The following is a 19151-nucleotide window of genomic DNA, read 5'->3' on the forward strand; positions in this document are numbered from 1 at the left end:
TTAAATTGTGGTGCCCCAAACTAAACACAGTACTCTAGATGAGATCTAACCAGTGCAGAGTAAAGCGATACCATCACTTCGGTGTGATCTGGACACTATACTTCTGTTGATACAGGCCAAAATCACATTTGACGTTTTAGCTACCGCATCACACTGCTGACTCATGTTCAGTGCATGGTCTACTAAGACCCCTAGATCCTTTTCGCACATACTACTGCCAGGACAAGTCTCCTCCATCCTATAATTATGCATTTGATTTTTCTTACCTAAATGTATCTTGACTCTGTCTTCTACCATATTTGCTACCCCTCCCAATTTAGTATCATTGGCAAATTTAATGAGCATTCCCTCTATTCCTTCATCCAAATCATTTATAAAGATGTTGAACACAACAGGTCCCAGGACAGATCCTTGAGGCACTCCACTTGTCACTCCTCTTTGAGTACAATCTGTCAACCAGTTACAGATTCACCTAAATAGGATCCAAGCCATATTTTACCAATTTGCCAACAAGAGTTTTGTGTGGAACCTTTATCAAAAGCCTTACTGAAATCAAGATAAACTATGTCTACACCATTCCCCTGATCCAGCAAGGTAGTAACTTTCTCAATAAAAGAGATAAGGTTAGTTTGACATGACTTGTTCTTGAGAAACCCATGCTGGCTCTTAGTAATCACAGCCATCCTTTCTAAATGCTCAGGATTTGCCAGTTTCCTATAACCCTACTATTTTAAAAGCAGGAGCTGGGGGAAGTGAGAGAGAAACCTGTCTCCTTCCCCCTTCCCTAGCTAAGTCATAACATTTCTGCTCTCAGAGCTGCAGAACTGATGCCTTCTGGGTTAGAGACAACCTTTTCTTTCTTAGCCTTTGATACATTAATAAACCTCAGCCCTCCCCATCACCTTAACATCCTCTGGATTAGGAGGTACTATTCTTCAGAAGTTTGTTTTGTCATCGTTTTAGCCCTCATCTGCTTCTGTGTTTTGTCCTCAGGTTCCCTATGGGAGGAAATATGAAAAGTCATGGCTTCTTAATGCCATTCAGAATCAATGCACTGTTCCCTTCATTCCTTTGGAGGTAAGAGAGTCTCATCCTTTCTGCCTTAAAGTGACAGTCTGGCACATTAATAACCAAACTGAGGAGCACATGTGTACTTGGAACCATGTTATGTGCATCCACCACTTCGTGCCTATCAGAGTCAGGTTGGTATAGTGGTTAAGTGAGCGGACTCTAATCTGGGAGAACCGGGTTTGATTCCCCACTCCTCCACTTGATGCTGCTGGATGACCTTGGGCAAGACATAGTCCATAGTTCTGTCAGACCTGTCCTTGAAAGGGCAGTTCTTGAAAGAGCTCTCTCAGCCCCACCTACCTCACAGGGTGTCTGTTGTGGGGAGGGGAAGGGAAAGGAGTTTGTAAGCCGCTCTGAGACTCCGAGTGAAGGGCAGGGTACAAATTCAATCTCTTCTCTTCTATAACACTTATCCCACTCTGTGGGCCAGTGTATTGGTTGGCAACATTGTCCTGAGTAAGGGGGTAAAAATGTGCCACTGTTTGCTACAGTGGAAGGGTGCAGGAAAATCCCTGAAGCATCTCCATTACCTGGAAAATACCGTCCCATTCCAGCACTATTGTGAACTGGGCTATCTCACAATTCAAAGGAACATGAACATAACATAAAAAGAGCCCTGCTCAGACCTTAGGCCCATCTAGTCTGGCATTCTGTCCACACAGGGGTCAACTGGTTACCTTTGGGAAGCCCACAAATAGCAAGACTCCCAACAGCATCATCCTGCCTGTGCTCCCCAGCAGCTGATTGGCTGAAGGTTTCTGCTCGTTGCTCTGAGAGCTTACCTTTATTGTGTTCCTCTGATTTTAATCAGCTGTGGCTTGAAAGCTTTTTTTTTTTGGCTGTACTCCCAGCCTTCTGCAGTAATCTCCTTTAGGAGGTCCGCTATGCTAGCTTTGTTTCAGAATTATTATAAAGCCTTTTTGTATGAAGGGGCATTCAGTGGAGTCCAATGTCTCTTTTCCTGTTGCTGTCACAGTGTTTTGGGTGTGTCTGTCTTTGAATATTTTTGTTCTCTTAGTTATGGACAGTGCTTGGTTAGCACTGTTTTGTAAGCCACCTTGAGTCACTGTGAACAGTGAGGAAAGTGGGGTATAAATATTTCAATAAATCGGGGTGGACCTGTATTCTGCTTATCAAACGTCTAGGAAATAACTGCCCATTTTACATATCCATTGCATTTTTATCCCACCCGTCCTTAGTAACGCCTATGTTCTCACAAAGATAGGTGTGTGAAAGGTGCTGGGGGTGGAATCAGCAGCAATGTTGGCACTGGGGGAACCTTTAGTTACTGTAAGCTGTTCCTACGCATCTTACAATTTTAGAGCCGTTCCATGTTTATATGCAGTTCTCAACTGTCAGCTTCTTCATTAAAAAAAATTAGAATATCTCACATACGCTGCTTTCTTCCCACAGGTTCACTTTGCCAACAATCGAGTTGTGTTTTACGTTGAGGACGCTGCTGCTGCCAATGCCCTCAAGCACTTGTCCCGAAAAATTGTTGACCCAGATGGCTACAAGGTTTGGACACTACTGCCCTGGTTGAGGGTAACAGAAAAGGGGACATATGAGGGAGGGCTCATTCCAGAATGATTGGGGACATGTAATCATTTGTGCCTAGATTTGGTCCTGGTTGCCTCCAGAGCAGCATACCTGCCACAGGCTTGTGGCACTCCTTGCTGGCTTGGCCTGCAGCAAACTCCCCTCTTCGCCCTCCCTAAGTTTGAGGTGGCCTGTTTTTCAGGTGGTCATAATGATAAACGCATGGAGTGCACCACCAACTGTCCAGCGTGAACTGAAGCCAGAAGAGATTGAGCAGTTGAAGGTGAGTGAAAGATGCCAAAGCAGCCATTGGGATCTCTTTGCTATCTGATCGCCAGCCTGCAAGTTATTTCTAGGGTTTTGTGTGTTGGGGGTGTGTGCTGTTCTGTTTGGAAACATATCTCTAGAGGTCTGTTGGGATGGAATTATATGTCTTTTGGAGGACAGCCCTTTGTTCTTTGGACTGAGAATATGGGGAGAATGCAGGAATACAAACCACTTCCCGAACTCAGCTTGTTTTCCTTCATTGGGGCACCTGCCATCCTGTCAGGTCTGTTGCTCTCTTGTACTTCTCCAGTATTTTATTTTTTTAGTCCAGTGGCACCTTTAGACCCAACAAAGTTTTATTCTGGGTGGGCATGCACTCAGCATACCCAGCATAAAGCTTTGTTGATCTTAAAGGTGCCACTGGACTCAAACTTTGCTCTGCTGCTTCAGAACCAACACGGCTACTCACCTGAAACTATTTGTTACACTTACCAGCCTACTGTTCTTCTTTGGGTGGGGCTCCAAGTGGCATACCTGTGCATTCTCAGGTGGCTTCTCATCTAGGTACAGACCACACCCAAACTTGTTGTAGCTTCAGCAAGATCTGCCGTCTTCAAGGATGCTTGGGGCTCGATATCAATTGTGAGTCATGGCAGGATGAGCGTTTTCAAACATTTAAGAGACTAAATGAAAGGAAGGCTGCAGATAATAGCTCAGTGCTTTGTGTTCAGAAGATGGCAGAGTTCAATCGCTGGTTATCTGTTTAAAGTGGTATTTAATTTCCATGCTGCTCTGCCCACCTCTCAAGGCAGCCGACAGGCGAATCTCTTAGTGTGGCCAGTTAGCTTCTTTCAGATAATGGTGGCATACAGGGTAGAGATTCTAAGGATGAGAGCAGCAGTGAGCACATTCAAATAGCCATAGGCAGTCCTTCAAATTCTCTGGTCCCATATGGTCTTAACCAGCATTTGAATTGAGCCCTGATGCAAATCTGTAGCCAATGTCAACTCTTTAGGGCAAGTGAAATGCACGTGCTGTAATAGCAGGTATTGGGGAATAACCGTTCTCTGAGACCCTGGGGAGCTGCTGCCAGACAAAAGAGTCAGTATTGGGTTAAATGGACCGTTAGGCAGGAAGCAGTTTCATGTGTTCATCTGACTGCTCCAGAAAGTGAAATAAGGGGTGGAGAAGTGTGAGGCCCACAAGGCCTGGTGGAAATGGGAGAATGATGAGAGGCCCTCTAGGTATAGTAGGTCTCAGATTAGGGCAATAGGAGATTTAGAAATTCGGAGATTCTGGTGTGCATTTCAAAGAGCTTGAATGGGGTCTTTAGTCAGTCAGACCAGGGGAGAGGGAAGGAAAATCAGACTTCTCCCACTTCCCCTGTTGTGGGGAGGATGTGATCCTCAATGAATTCTCTTTTGTTTCCAGCTTTGTATGAGTAGGAGGTACGATGGTTCGCAACAGGCCCTGGACCTGAAGAGCCTTCGGACAGATCCAGGTAGGTAGATCCAGTTGCTTCTTCGCAGCCAGGGCTGCTGCTTTTCTGAGAAAATGGAGTGAAGTTTGGCTTTCAGCCTTCACTTAAGCAAAGCATAATCAATACCGGTAAACATGCAGTACAGACAGTCCTCAGAATCTGGGTTATTTGTCTGGCAGAGATCACAATGCTCTAATTGCAGCTGCAAGTGAAGGAAAGACGTGTTACCAGGGATGGGGTTTCCAGGGAGTCCTGCTGAGAAAAATGAGATTGATAATGCCTGGTTTGTTTTTAAATTCCTCAGATCTGGTGGCTCAAAACATGGATGTGGTGTTGCATCGCCGAAACTGTATGCAAACTATGCTGCACATCATTGAGGAGAACATCCCTGAGGTCAGCAGTCTTTGCCCCCTCTGCTTCAGATTTTGTTGGGCCCCCTGTGTCCTGTGTACCCACTTGCATAGATTTCTGAGCATGTGTTGTGTATTTCACGGCTGGCTTTCTTGGCTCAAAAACCAAGTTCTCATGTGAACAGAAGCCCTTTTACCAAGTTGGCAGCAAACGAGAGTTCACCCTTTGCAAAAAGTTTAAACTGATGTTCGGTGTTGTCATAGAGATTTTAGGTGGTTGAAACTTGACTCAGCTTCCAAAACAAAATCACCTGAATCGGCTGAGCTGAACAATGGTAGTCTTTGTTGAAGCTTTCTGTCCTCATCTCACTAGTTTTCCGTCTGAGTCTCCCCCCACCCCCAGCAAAATAGCAATCTTCTCTTCCCACCTTTAGAGAAAAAGCATTATCAGTAATACTTTGTGAACCCAAATTGAGAGGCTGTGATTTTAAAGCTTGTAATCTGGTGGTCACACAATGTGTGGCAGGGAACAGAGAACCTAAAGGACATGTTAAAAACAAGGATGCATATTAGGATAATATATAGCTTTTATATAGTGTTGCAATCTTTACCCCACCCCTGTAAGGCAGGCCATCACCATGCTGAAAATGCAAGAGAGGCTGAGAAGAGTGGTTTGCCTACCGTTGTCTAGTGAGTTTGTGGCAGAAGTGAGATTTAAACCAAAGACTTCTGGATTGCAGCTCATTCTCTTGAACACTTGGTTGAAGTGATGGGTCCTCTTTAGTTCAGCCATCTTTGGGCCTGAGCAAGCTTGGTTAGACAGTGCAGCAAACATGAAATGAAGCAAACTCCAGAGCACGACAAAAGACAGGAGGGCCTGGCGTGATCTGGTCCATGGGGTCACGAAGAGTCGAACTTGACCCTGCGACTGAACAACAATGAAAGCTTGCAACCATATTCTACACTTTTTTGCCTGATTCGCGTCCCTACTGCTACATTGAGTATTTTGTGTCTGTGACGCTAGGTTCTGTTTAGAGACACTTAAAATTTGCCTTGCTTTAAAAAAATGGAGCGCCTTTCCCCTTTGAACGCCCGCCTCACTTGCATCTGCTTCTTTGCAGCTTCTCTCTCTCAACCTGAGCGACAACAAGCTCTACCGGCTGGATGATATGGCCGAAATTGCCGAGAAGGCTCCCAATCTGAAAATCCTCAATTTGTCCTGCAACCAGGTAGACCCAGGTGCTCACTGTCTTCAGCCTGGTCTTCTGTTCTTAAATTTTTTTCTTCTGACTCTATGCTGGTTTTTCCCCCCCACCTCCTCCAACTGCCTCCAGTTGAAGACGGACCGTGATCTGGACAAGTTGAAAACGTTAAAGCTTGAGGAACTGTGGCTGGACAACAATCCGCTGTGTGATAACTTCCGGGACCAGTCCACCTATATCAGGTGAGGGGCAGCCGCGGGGCTGCCCTGGCTGGCTGTGGCAGGGCACCCCTCCATTCCGCCCTCCCATCCCCACTTGCATTTATTTGGCCCCTTGTTTGCCCATGGGGCAAATAGGACTCCGTAGAGACGAGCTGCCTCCTTATCAAGAGGTTTTGACCCACCCAGGGCCACCTGGTTGATCTACTCAATCTCTGTATGTAGCACCGTCTACCTCTGCCATGGCAAAGTCTCCCCTGAAGAGTCTCTGCGTTCCCGAATCCTTATTGTGATGCCTCTGATGATTATTTTGTTTCAGCTCGATCGGAGCGCTGCCCAGCCCTCCTGCCATGCAAATCCCCCGTAATAACATTATGAAATTAACAGCTAAAGTTTGGTTTTCAAGTGACCTCCCGTATTCCCTCCAGTCTTGCTTCCCTTCCTTGCACAGTCTTGCTACTTCTGCCTGAAGAGGGGAGCTTTGACTCTCAAAAGCTCGCATCCTGCAAATCTTGTGGGTGTCTGAGGTGCTGCTGGACTCGAATCTAGCTGTGCTTCTGCTCGAGTTCATCATCTTCAAAGGGGCCTCTAGCTGCTTCCTTCCACTGTCCACTCTGCCCGCACTACACTTTGCTTTTAGCTCCCCCTGGGCTCTAGGACCTCACAATGCACAGTCTTTTCCATTCTGTCTAGCCGCCTCCTGCATCTCCCACCCCTGCCCCATTGAAGCCTGCCATGCCACATCGCCTTCTTGTGGGCCTCACCTGTCACATGTCTAATGAGAGCCCCTCCGTGCCGTTCCAAGAAGTACCGTGTTGTGCCAGGGCACGCAGCGTGTTTCTGTTGGAGTTGAACGTGAGCTGCCAGATGCTGGGGCAGTCCTGGTGTGTTTGGCCTGTGCAGAGGGCTGGTTAGCCAAAGACGGGTAAGATTCCTCAAGGGAGGAACAACCTAAGAAAGGCACAGTCATAACAGTGGCCAAACAAAAGCCCTTCCTCCACCTCTGAGGAAGCCGGCGGACAAGGGACAGCTGCCTTGCTTACACGCTTGTCCTTGGACAGCCTTGATGCTGATTTCTGTGCTTCTTGATGACGGGGGGGCAGTGACAGTGCCGACTCTGGGATGCCGCAGCTGCTGATTGAAGCAATGCGCTCTTTGCAAAGAAGGTCTTTCTCATGCTCACTGCAAGTGGAAACAAACCTCATTTCTCTTGGCGCCTTGTGGGCGTAGGCAGGCACCTGTGTTCTGCAAGGAGGTGGGAGCGGCAGGGGTGACACCAAGACTGGTTGAGGCTGTGCATTGGTAGGGAGGGGCTTCCAGGCCTTTCCTCTTTGTTTCCTTCAGTCTGTTGCGACCCTTGCTTCTCCCCCCCCCCCCCCCTTCTTCCTCAGTCATTAATTAGATTTGGGCCTTGATGCAGGAACCCTCCCCAAGCTGTTTTAAGTTGGGTACCAGGATGTTGGCTCAGGCATCTCCACGACCAATGGGAATCCTTATCCACTCCCCCTACTTCCTATTCCCCACCCATGCCCTCTTGCCTCTGTGGAGCACCTCTCCTATAAATGAGCTGTGCGGGTGAGTACGAACTCAGGTAAGTGTAGTGCAGAGCCGAGGGAGCCCTTCAGCAGAGTGGTCTTCTGCAGCTCATACCCATGTGCATGTGTAAAACTACCGTGGGAAAAGCACAATTTAATTGCAAGGCTTTATGTAAGACTTTAATTTTTTGCTCGGCAAGCAAAGGGCTGTTACCTGCTAAATGCTTGGAAACGGACGGGCTCTCACCACTGTCCTTGACCTCTTCATGGGGACAAAATTGCAATTTTAACACTGACAGACTTCTTCAAAGTCCAGAGCTGCATGTTTCGGTAAAGGAACATTGACTCTATTGTTTCTGCAGCAGTGACTGTCAGGTTAAATAGTAACGTATGGAGAAATGGAAACAAAAGGAGTCACGCAGCTCTCTAACACTGATTGTAAAAGTTACCTGATCTTAATGATCATACTTCTCAAGTGACTCTTGTCGTGTTGCTTTCATAGCTAATGCCCAAAGAAGTCACTCCTAAAGTTAGTTATATGTGCAGCTATACAAATCACTGCTGGGCTTTGCGCACACATTTTGTGGGCCTTGTTTAAAATGCTTGTGCATGTAAGTTTCTTAGGCTTCCCAAGAACAATTCAAATTGACAGCCTTTTGTTGGGGTTTCCGTAGATATTCTGGTGAGTAATACCACCATTACATAGCTTTATGTGGTGTTTCTCTACACCTATATTTAAAAACAGTGAATTGAAATCATTTTCCGTTCCTTAAAGAACGTTTTCTGTAGTATATCGGGGACTTGGAAGTCGAGAGATGGCATGGCCTCTGTGATGACAATATAATTGTGCCATCAAGTCGCAACTGACTCATGGCAACCCCAGGACCTTGGGGTTTTCAAGGCAAGAGACAAGCAGAGGTGGTTTCCCATTGCCTTCCTCAGCATAGCAACCCCAGTCTTCCTTGGTGGTCTTCCATCCAAGAACTAACCATGGCTGAACCTGCTTAACTTCAAAGCTCTGATGAGATCAGGCTGTTCAGGCTGCCTGGCCTAATTACCAGGGGGTGGGGGGGCAGTTAAATAGAAAGAAGGGCTTCCATCTGCCTGGCCCGGAGTAATAATTTTTAATTCCCCCATCCTTTGAGCATAGTTGAAGGTTCTTATTGTGAGCCTTACCTTCCTGGCTTTAAAGGGGGAGGGGGTAAGTACGCCTGCATTTGCAGGAGGTGCAAGCAGGTAGAGAGGGCAGAGGCCATGCGGGGACTTAGCTGAAATAGGGCTCCCTGGGTTACGGAGACAATGACAGCGGAAGAGAGGGGCCATCAAGACAGGTGGTGGATGGGGGGGTGGGGGGCAGCCCCCCCCCCCGGCCCATAAAACTGCTTCGCTTCACTCTTGTTTCTGTTCTGGCAGCGCTGTCCGGGAACGGTTTCCGAAGCTGCTGAGGCTGGTGAGTAGACCTGTCAGTTCTTATGGGGGAGTGTGGGGTCCGGGCTCATCTCTTCACGTCTGACAGGGTTCTTGCCTTATTCCTCTGCTTCTCTCCTCTGCAGGATGGTCACGAACTGCCCCCTCCCATTGCCTTTGATGTAGAAGCACCTACTACGCTGCCCGACTGCAAGGTACAGAACCACCTAGAAAGGTGGGGGGCAAGGGCAGCTTGCACCCAGTTCGCGGAGTCTCTTTGAGCTCTTGCTTCAGATCACGAGGCTTAGAGTTGGAAGGCTGTTTGCCACAGCACTGCTTTATCAATGTGACTACGGTTAACAGGTGTCTTCTCTTTCTCATCCAGGGCAGCTATTTTCCTTCGGACGACCTGAAGGTGCTGATTCTCCGATTTCTGCAGCAGTATGTATAGTCATTGCTTTGTTAATAGTATCTCTTAAGTAATATGGTGCTATAGATTGCCCCCCCCCCCAAAAAAAAACCCAACCAGGCCTTGCCGAGGGTTGTAGTTATTTAAATATGCCCTATACTCTCAGTCTTTCTGACTTAGCATTGTCTGCTCTTGACAGGCAGAGGCTGTCTATAGAATCTTGCAGAGAAAAGTCTCTCCCAACTCCTTCTACCAGAGAGTCATTTAAAGTAGTTTGAACCTGGAACTTTCTCCATGCAGAGTGCGTGTTCTGCCACACTAAGCCACAGCTCTTCTTCTGTGTATGCAAGTGTGTTATTAGAGGATTCCTTTCACTGCATTGGAGCACTGGTCCATGTAACCCAATGAGATCTGCTTTGGCAGGCAGCTGCTATCCAGGGTCTCAGGCCCAAGGTCTTTTACAGGCCACCTTCTAGCAGTTAAAGGCTCCTTAGCATGCCAATATGTGCTCTGCTACTGAGTCTGTGTCCTTTCCTAATGTCAGGGAAAGATGTTGAGAGAGAAAAATAGAGGGGGGAATGACTTTGGGTTTTAAGCTTGAACTTCATAGAGAGAGAAAAGATGGTTACTGGGTAGAACTGAGCTGCATTCCAATACAATTTGTGCTGGGAATACCTAGCAAGTGGCTAAGACTTTATTTAAGGTCTAGGAAGGAAATGTCTTGAGCTGCATTCCAATACAATTTGTGCTGAGAATACCTAGCAAGTGGCTAAGATTTTATTTAAGGAAGGAAATTTCCTTATTCTAGGAAGGAAATTTCTCCTCTGACCTTCACCACAATCATGTTAGTTACAGACCTTTGGCTATTCAGCCTTTTCTTGGACGTGCCTCACTGAGCTACCTCTTCTGAATTATCTGGGGCTATTTGCTCTGCAGACATCTTTTCTGCAGTGCGTGTATCTGATGCGTGAGGCTGGGCAGTGGTCTCTTGGTACTCATTTTTCAAAGTATGATTGATTTCTATGAAACTTCATCCCACCAGGATGTAGAAGGGGAAAGAGGGTATGAATGGCTAGATCCAGAAATCGATCTTTTCTGTACCGTTCCACTGGGGTGCGAGATGACGATCTTGGGTCTGTTTTGTCCTCACCAAGATGGTGACCTTTTCTGGGCTGTACTGCTTCAGATTGTTGGTGAGGAGCTTGTGTGGTTCAACACACCCAAGATGGGTGTGTGTATGTGTGTTCTTTAATGTAACATTTTTAGAGCAAGGAAGATTCCAGTTTGACCTTCTCCCTGATGTGCTAGATCTTAATGCGCAGGGTTCATCTCCCCCCCCCCCCCAATGTGGAAGCATTCTGCTGTATGAGCCATCACCTGCAGTCTGGGCTAATGCGGCTCAGGCTTCATTGAGAAATAGGCCTAAGGCATGGGTATCTCTTCTGTCCTATTTTGCTCAGTAACACTTGAGTTCTCTCACAGATACTACGCTATCTATGACTCTGGGGACCGGCAAGGGTTATTGGATGCCTACCATGATGGGGCCTGCTGCTCCCTGAGCATTCCCGTTTCGATACAGAATAATCCAGGAAGGTAAACTGGCATCTGTAGTTTTATTCTTTAACATTGGGAGGGGAAAGGCATGCATAAAGTACGGTGGTAAACTGGGTTTTTCTGGCATCACACTGAACTTACTTTCCCAGGACTGATGAGATCAGGACAGGCCGGGGCCATCCAGGCCAGGGCTTTTCCAGCTTTGGGGTGGGGTGGAAGGTGCCATCAAGTCACAGCCATCTTGTGGTGACACTTGTCGCACGGGGTCTTCAAGGCAAGAGACGAGCAGAAGTGGTCTGCCTTTGCCTGCCTCTGGGTAGCAGCCCTGGGCTTCCATGCTGGTCTCCCATCCAAATACTAACCAGGTCCGACTCTGTTTAGCTTCCAAGAAGTGAAGAGATTGGGCTAGCCTGGGCTATCCAGGTCAAGACAGCCACATATCTACCCTAGAGGAAATCAAGGCAGCTTACAATAAAAACACAATTAGATACATCGAAAACAAACCAACCACAAATTAAAACCAACAATTTAGTACTGCTGGTAGGGAGAAGAACAAAGGCTAATCAAAAGCCACTGTGAATAAAACTATTCGGCTGGCTCCTAAAGGTCAAAAGTGAGGGGGCCGGACAGGGATTTGACCCTGGGTAATCTCTAACCAAATCCAGTACTTGGATTGTTGGAAGGGCGTGATGCACCCTCCCTGCACATTTTTAAACAGGCTAAAGGGGGGGGGGATGGGGGCAGAGTGAGTAGATGCTGTGGCCCTTTGAAATTCTGCAAACATTCTGTTCTCTTATGCATTTCTGGAAAGTCTTGAGCTACCTTAATTGGATTTTGTGTGCCCCCCCCCCCCCAGGAGCCCTTTGGGTGAATACTTCAAGAACAGTAGGAACGTGAAAAGACTTAAAGATCCCGGTGAGTAATCATAAATGGCCGAAAAGGAGGGGTGGTGCTGTTGGATGGATGTTGGCTCAGGCTCTTAGGCAGTGTTGTTGTTAGCCATTCAGTTGTGTTCAGCTCTTGGCGATTCTACGGGCCAGCTCTCTCCACTTTTTCCAATCTTGTACTGTTTCTTTGAGTCGTTCCATGCTCAGGCTAGTGTTGACTTTTATGGTATCTAGCTACCATGTTCTTTGGTGGCTAACCAATCCAAGCATAATTGCTTTTTCTAGTGAGTTCTTTCCGCATGACGCAGCCAAAATAAGTCTGTAGCAGTTTTGTGATTTTTCCTTCCAATGGCATGTCTGGTTTTAAGCGCTCCAGAGCCTGTTTGTTTGTCACCTTTGCTGTCCAAAGAATGTGCAGGAGCCTTCTCCAGCACCACAGCTCAAATGAGTCAATTTTCCTCCTGTCTTGCTTCTTCCTGGTCCAACTTTCAGAGCCATAGGTTGCTATGGGGAACACAATAGCACAGACAAATCTGCATTTGGTTGCTAGGCTGATGTCCTTGCTCTTCCATATTCGATTCATGCTCATCATTGCTGTGCGACCCAGCGTGATTAGATGTTTTATTTCTGGAACTGCATTCACCATTTTGGTTGGTCTGTGATCCTAAGAAATTGAATTCTTCCACACATTCGATCTCTTCATCGTCAGCCGTTATTTGGACGTTTCTATTCGGTGGTTGGCCGCAACTGCACATCTCCTTCCCCCTATGGTACAGTGTGAAGGAATATTATGTCCAATTGCAGCACTACACATGGCCTCCGTTTCCAGCTATTTCCTCAGCTGGGCACCAAAGCTGCCGTATCCTAGATGCACCCAAGAGAAGGGAACGGCTGTGGTGAAAAGTGCCAGAAGCACAATAAGCTTTTGTACTTCAGTCGTTCAGAAGAAGTATCAGCATCTGAAGAGCACGATATACTAGGGCTGGTTTCAGCTAGGGAAGTTAGCCAGGAGGATAGACAAACCATTTATACAGGGACTTGAGGGAAAACAGCAGAATTGACCCTTTGAAGTAAAATTAAAATTCTTTAGAAGAAGTATGCCGTTATTCTATGGTTAGGGTTGTTCAAGACCCTTGCGTCCGCAAACAAAAAGGGGATAATGCTCAGGCTAGTGTTGACTTTTATGGTATCTAGCTACCATGTTCTTTGGTGGCTAACCAATCCAAGCATAATTGCTTTTTCTAGTGAGTTCTTTCCACATGACGCAGCCAAAATAAGTCTGTAGCAGTTTTGTGATTTTTCCTTCCAATGGCATGTCTGGTTTTAAGCGCTCCAGAGCCTGTTTGTTTGTCACCTTTGCTGTCCAAAGAATGTGCAGGAGCCTTCTCCAGCACCACAGCTCAAATGAGTCAATTTTCCTCCTGTTTTGCTTCTTCCTGGTCCAACTTTCAGAGCCATAGGTTGCTATGGGGAACACAATAGCACAGACAAATCTGCATTTGGTTGCTAGGCTGATGTCCTTGCTCTTCCATATTCGATTCATGCTCATCATTGCTGTGCGACCCAGCGTGATTAGATGTTTTATTTCTGGAACTGCATTCACCATTTTGGTTGGTCTGTGATCCTAAGAAATTGAATTCTTCCACACATTCGATCTCTTCATCGTCAGCCGTTATTTGGACGTTTCTATTCGGTGGTTGGCCGCAACTGCACATCTCCTTCCCCCTATGGTATGGTGTGAAGGAATATTATGTCCAATTGCAGCACTACACATGGCCTCCGTTTCCAGCTATTTCCTCAGCTGGGCACCAAAGCTGCCGTATCCTAGATGCACCCAAGAGAAGGGAACGGCTGTGGTGAAAAGTGCCAGAAGCACAATAAGCTTTTGTACTTCAGTCGTTCAGAAGAAGTATCAGCATCTGAAGAGCACGATATACTAGGGCTGGTTTCAGCTGGGGAAGTTAGCCAGGAGGATAGACAAACCATTTATACAGGGACTTGAGGGAAAACAGCAGAATTGACCCTTTGAAGTAAAATTAAAATTCTTTAGAAGAAGTATGCCGTTATTCTATGGTTAGGGTTGTTCAAGACCCTTGCGTCCGCAAACAAAAAGGGGATAAGAGCAAGAGTCCAGCAGCACTGTAAAGACCAACAAAATTTGTGGCCGGGTATGAGCTTTTGTGAGTCACTGCTAACTTCAGATAAAGGAATCTGAGGAAGTGAGCCATGTCTCACGAAAGCTCCTCCCCTGCCACATTTTTTTTAATCTTTAAGGTGCTGCTGGACTCTTGCTTTTTTCCTGCTGCTACATACGGCTACCCATCTTGATCTATCTCAGAAAGGGATAGAAAGAAACAAAGAATTGACCTTTTGTGGTTGAAACAGTTTTGAAAACAGAGGGAACAAGGACAGAGTTCCCTCTAGTTCCTGCCTGCTGATCGTCCTTAGCTTTATAATTCCGCCCAACCCCATGCTGCTTTGACAGGAACACCTTGTTGATGTGCTGTCCATTTGAACAACCCATTTTGGTTTGCATTGGCCTTTGCAAAGGAGATGTCTGCAGGGATCAGATTTTTTTTTTTGGACCTGGTAGCTGGACTTGGAACGACAGGAGCACTAACTGAGTTGTCCTCGGTACCAGTTAGTCGATGCTGCTGTATATTACTTCCGGGGGTGGGGCTTCTTCATCAACACAGTGAGCTCTGCCTCCCTGTACATCCATGCCTGTGATCACTTGGATTGTCTGAGGCTTACGCGTAAGAACCCTTCTCAGTTGGGGGGGGGGGTACTGGACACACCCTGGCAGTGATGGACAGTACCCGGGCCTCTTTGGGATGTTGGTATAGGAGAAAGAGGTAAGGAGATGTGAGCACTAAATCAGCTGGTGACTTCCATCGCTTGGTCATGCATTCTCCTGAAAGTCGCAACACCCGGTATAATCTCACTGGAGAGCATTGCCTGGACTAAGGTCTGCAGATTTAATAGTTCATGAAGGGAGAACAAAGGTATTCACACAAGAATTAAAAGTAGCTCCAGGTTTATTGAGGCCATTAGGTAAGCATTTGAATGCAAACTATTGAGGGGAAGTTAGTCTGTAGAGATTGGTCACACTGACCAGTCATCATGTCTGGACTCTGTTTGGCCTTAGATCAGCTTGCCTAATTTACTGACTTCATGATTGTGATCCTTTTATTTACAAACGGTGCAATAACAGATAAGGGTATTTCTTAAACAATGGATTTGGGTTTTTTTGTCGACCAGCATCTGTACATATTAACATATTAATCTGCAACTCTGTGGAAAGGCTAATCTAGGGGAATAATTCTTTTTTATGTTTCCTTTCTTCCAAAGGTACCTTTGGTTGGTGCATGACTGAGGGAAAGCTTTTGGTTTCTTCATAACAATGGCTTGTGCTAGAATAGGGTTAGAATTTAGCAAATACTGTCCTCGTGTAATTTAAAACTTTGATTAAATAATAGAGCTTGTGTACTTGACATTCCTTAAGTTCAGTGTCCTGGATCCCTTTTTTTTTTGACTGGCAAGTGACCAGTTGTACCTTCTGGTTTCTGGCTTTAGACCAAGAGACTACAAAATATTTGGTCTTCAAACGTGAAGATCCACTATGATATGAATATGGCAAAATATTATTAAAAAACCCAGATCAACATGCACTGCCTTTTTGTTGTTGTTGTTACTCATCCAGCAGTAAGATTCACCAGGACTACTTACATCCTTAGAATGCTTGAAACTTGTGCCCTAGAGGGTTTATCATACCTGCCACAACAGCTTCCATGTTGTAATTAATGCTGATTATAAGGGTTGCTGGTATAGCAGAGTGTCCCTTGTTTCCTGGACCAGTAGGGATGTTCTTACATGTCATGTTTCTTTAATAAGGTTCACGATGACTGTTGCTGTGCCTCATCGCTTCCACAACAACATTCCCTATAAGCTTTGTCTGATTTCTGTACCTCCATTTCATGAACCTTCCCTGCTGTTAAGGCCAAACAAGGGGCACTGTGTGTCGTGTTTCCAGGGCCACAGATTAAAAAAAGAAAAACACTTAACCGAATGAGGAATGGCTTAAAACAACATATAAATCCTTAGAATGCTTGAAACTTGTGCCCTAGAGGGTTTATCATACCTGCCACAACAGCTTCCATGTTGTAATTAATGCTGATTATAAGGGTTGCTGGTATAGCAGAGTGTCCCTTGTTTCCTGGACCAGTAGGGATGTTCTTACATGTCATGTTTCTTTAATAAGGTTCACGATGACTGTCGCTGTGCCTCATCGCTTCCACAACAGCATTCCCTATAAGCTTTGTCTGGTTTCATGAACCTTCCCTGCTGTTAAGGCCAAACAAGGGGCACTGTGTGTAGTGTTTCCAGGGCCACAGATTAAAAAAAGAAAAACACTTAACCGAATGAGGAATGGCTTAAAACAACATATACACAGTAAATAAGACATCTAGTAGGGCAGTTGCCAAGCCTTGATGTAGAACTACGATTATGGGATCTTAGGACGTAGTTAGGAATGATCAATCCCTTCTCACTCTCCCCCTCTCCCCCCCCCCAGCCATGCGTTTCAGGCTTCTGAAGCACACGCGGCTGAATGTTGTGGCCTTCCTCAACGAGCTGCCCAAGACTCAACATGACATCAACTCCTTCGTGGTGGACGTCTGTGTGCAAACGGTGAGAAGGGGTTGGCTGAGTGGGGACTGTCCAGCAAGGACTGTAGATGTAAGGTGGGGGGAAGAGAATACATGTGTCAGGTGCGGGGGGAAGAATTTAGTATCACTGGTAGGTGATGAGGAGGCCAGATAAACTTCCAGTTCTGCAGTGCATCAAAAATGTGCACTCACATTCTCAGAATTCCGCAGCTAGAAAACTTTACTAGAATAGTGTGTGTTTTAGTGTCTGATTTATAGTAACTTGATCAGTTAAAGAAAAGCTGTCAAACAACTACCAAAAAGGGCATATTACACACAAATACACTTAGCTAGTATTGGCTTATTGAATGTATCACTGCGTAACCTAGGCTAACCATTTGCCTGCTTTGGGCAGGCAGCCTTCCGGTAATCCAGCCATCCCTCCCACTCCAAGCCTGCCAGGAAAATGTGGAAGGTGGAAATGATGTCAGGCAGTGCATCGGTGTCACTTCCACTCCTTGCCCTACCTCCAAGCCCCCCAGGGGTACCAGATGATGGCCTGACAACCCTAGTATAACTCCTACAGGGTTGCTTTCATGAGCTGTCATCTTTGACACTGTTCCTTCTCTTTGCAGAGCACACTACTGTGTTTCACGCTCAGCGGGGTCTTTAAGGAAGGTGAGTGTGCCCTCAGAGCCCCCTGCGCTCCCATATCTTGCAGCGTGGCCAGCGCATGCGTGCTCTGCTAGACCCCCTCCTTCACCTCTGTTCTGTTTGCTGTTGTTTTTTCCCCCCCTACAGTGGATGGCAAGAATCGGGAGTCGATGCGGGCATTCACACGCGTGTTCATTGCTGTGCCTGCCAGCAACAACGGGTAAAGAAATGAGCCTTCGGGGCATGGGCAGATCAGAATGTGGCTGCTAACAAGAAAGAGGTCAGGTTGTAGAGCATTTGGAGAGTGGTGGAAAGAGGACTGTTCTGCCTGTCAGGAGTTGGGCAAGTCTGACTTCCTCAAGTCCAGGTGGTTATATGAGAAGAGTCCCCCACCAAGGTATCTGTGGGCACTGTGGTACCTGCCAACACCTTTCTTGGTGCCCATGAAAGTGTTTTTAGAAAGTCGGTGGGGCCAGGTGGTGCTCTTGCCCAGGAGGGCTTCTGATTGGCCACGGATGATCTGATAGGCTACATTGATTAAAATAACATTGCTTCAGCGGCAGCTGCCACCACAGTTTGTTTTATTTTCTCCTGGCCCTCTTTCCCAATGTATTTTTTAAATTATCTCTCTTCTGCCCCGCACCTGGGCTTCCTTTGTATGTGGCCTCACTTCCTGTGGTGGCCATTTTGTGGTTGGCTCCACCTCCTGCTGCAGCCATTTTATAGTTGCACTCTCCGCCCTTGTGTCAGAATCCTAAAGGTCCCCACAGGCTCAAAAAAGGTTGGGAGTCCCTGCTCTGTGCCTAAACCATCCTCTTCAGCCCACCCCTTTAGTTTCTGCAAAAGGAACTCATTTGACTCTCCTGAAAAATTTGTGTATACAGTTTTTTTGTGGGCAGGGAGGAGATCTTGGTCCCTTAGCCTGTTTCTGCTGAGCCAGCTGGTGCCTGCAGGTTGCCGGGACTGAGGCAAATAATGTTGGGTTAGGTGAACTCGGCTTGGTTCCACAAGGCACGTCCTAAGTTCTTAAGCAAGAGGGCAGACTCCAGATCACTTACTGATAAAACCTAACTCCTTAAGAGATCCTGGGTGTGCACTTCTGTTTCGTAAATTTTCAACGCACGGATAGGCGACAGAGATGACGGGTTGAGAGTCAGTGGATCGTACAACAGACCTGTGAAGCCAACCCGCTCCTGAGATGCACAAAGCCTCCTATTCAGTCCTGAAGCCAGGACTCTGGACTGCCCCTTTCTTTCCTAGTACCCTTCCAATCACATTTTGGGCAAGGAGCACCATACGGGTGGTCCCCTAGGGTTTTAAGCCCTCTCTTCAGAACGTGGGCTGAATGCATTTTTTTTAGCGCTTATAGCCTTTTTTTTTTTTTTAAAGCCACTCTTCCCAACGGCCCTCTCTCTCTGGAAAGGCAGATGCGAAGCTTCTCTTCCCACCAGGGCATTCTGCAGTGCTTGAGGAAGCAGCTTCAGGAGGCGAGGAGAGCTGACAGAGCTTCCCCTTAGGAAAAGAGCAAGAGTCCAGTAGAAAAGATTAAAATAAAATCCTTTAGAAGAAAACTCTTCAGACGTATTCTGCGGGTTAGGGTTATTCAGGATGTTGTGTCCGTGAACAGAAAAGGGGATAAGAGCAAGAGTCCAGTAGCGCCTCAGAAGACTAACAAAATCTGTGGCAGGGTAGGAGCGTTCGTGAGCCACTGCTCACGCACAGAAACTCCCACCCTGCCACAAATTTTGTTAGTCTTTTAAGGCGCTACTGGACTCTTGTTCTTTTGTACTGCTACAGACAGGCAAACACAGCTTCCCATCTAGGTCTTACCCTTGTTTGCCAGCCTCTCAGCGCCGATATCATATACAGGCTCCGACTGAGAGTGTGTAGAGAGCAGGTGGGTGGAATTCTGGCCACCCGGTCTTGATGTCT

At 46.7% G+C, this 19151-nt stretch overlaps 1 protein-coding gene across 1 annotated transcript in view; it reads left to right on the forward strand.

Annotated features, from left to right (window-relative positions):
* The window catches only part of NXF1 (nuclear RNA export factor 1), a 29268-nt gene that overhangs the window by 6395 nt on the left and 3722 nt on the right, over nucleotides 1-19151 (forward strand). The window contains exons 4-18 of the mRNA XM_015416846.1: nucleotides 994-1077; nucleotides 2485-2589; nucleotides 2813-2893; nucleotides 4309-4378; nucleotides 4662-4750; nucleotides 5829-5936; nucleotides 6042-6151; nucleotides 9076-9112; nucleotides 9216-9284; nucleotides 9455-9510; nucleotides 10961-11071; nucleotides 11889-11947; nucleotides 16493-16608; nucleotides 17201-17243; nucleotides 17367-17439. Of these exons, the coding sequence (XP_015272332.1) occupies nucleotides 994-1077; nucleotides 2485-2589; nucleotides 2813-2893; nucleotides 4309-4378; nucleotides 4662-4750; nucleotides 5829-5936; nucleotides 6042-6151; nucleotides 9076-9112; nucleotides 9216-9284; nucleotides 9455-9510; nucleotides 10961-11071; nucleotides 11889-11947; nucleotides 16493-16608; nucleotides 17201-17243; nucleotides 17367-17439 (1211 nt within the window). The remainder of the gene's footprint in view (nucleotides 1-993; nucleotides 1078-2484; nucleotides 2590-2812; nucleotides 2894-4308; nucleotides 4379-4661; nucleotides 4751-5828; nucleotides 5937-6041; nucleotides 6152-9075; nucleotides 9113-9215; nucleotides 9285-9454; nucleotides 9511-10960; nucleotides 11072-11888; nucleotides 11948-16492; nucleotides 16609-17200; nucleotides 17244-17366; nucleotides 17440-19151) is intronic.

This window comes from Gekko japonicus, unplaced genomic scaffold, assembly GCF_001447785.1.
Source record: "Gekko japonicus isolate JY-2015 unplaced genomic scaffold, Gekko_japonicus_V1.1 scaffold248, whole genome shotgun sequence".
NCBI lineage: Eukaryota > Metazoa > Chordata > Lepidosauria > Squamata > Gekkonidae > Gekko > Gekko japonicus.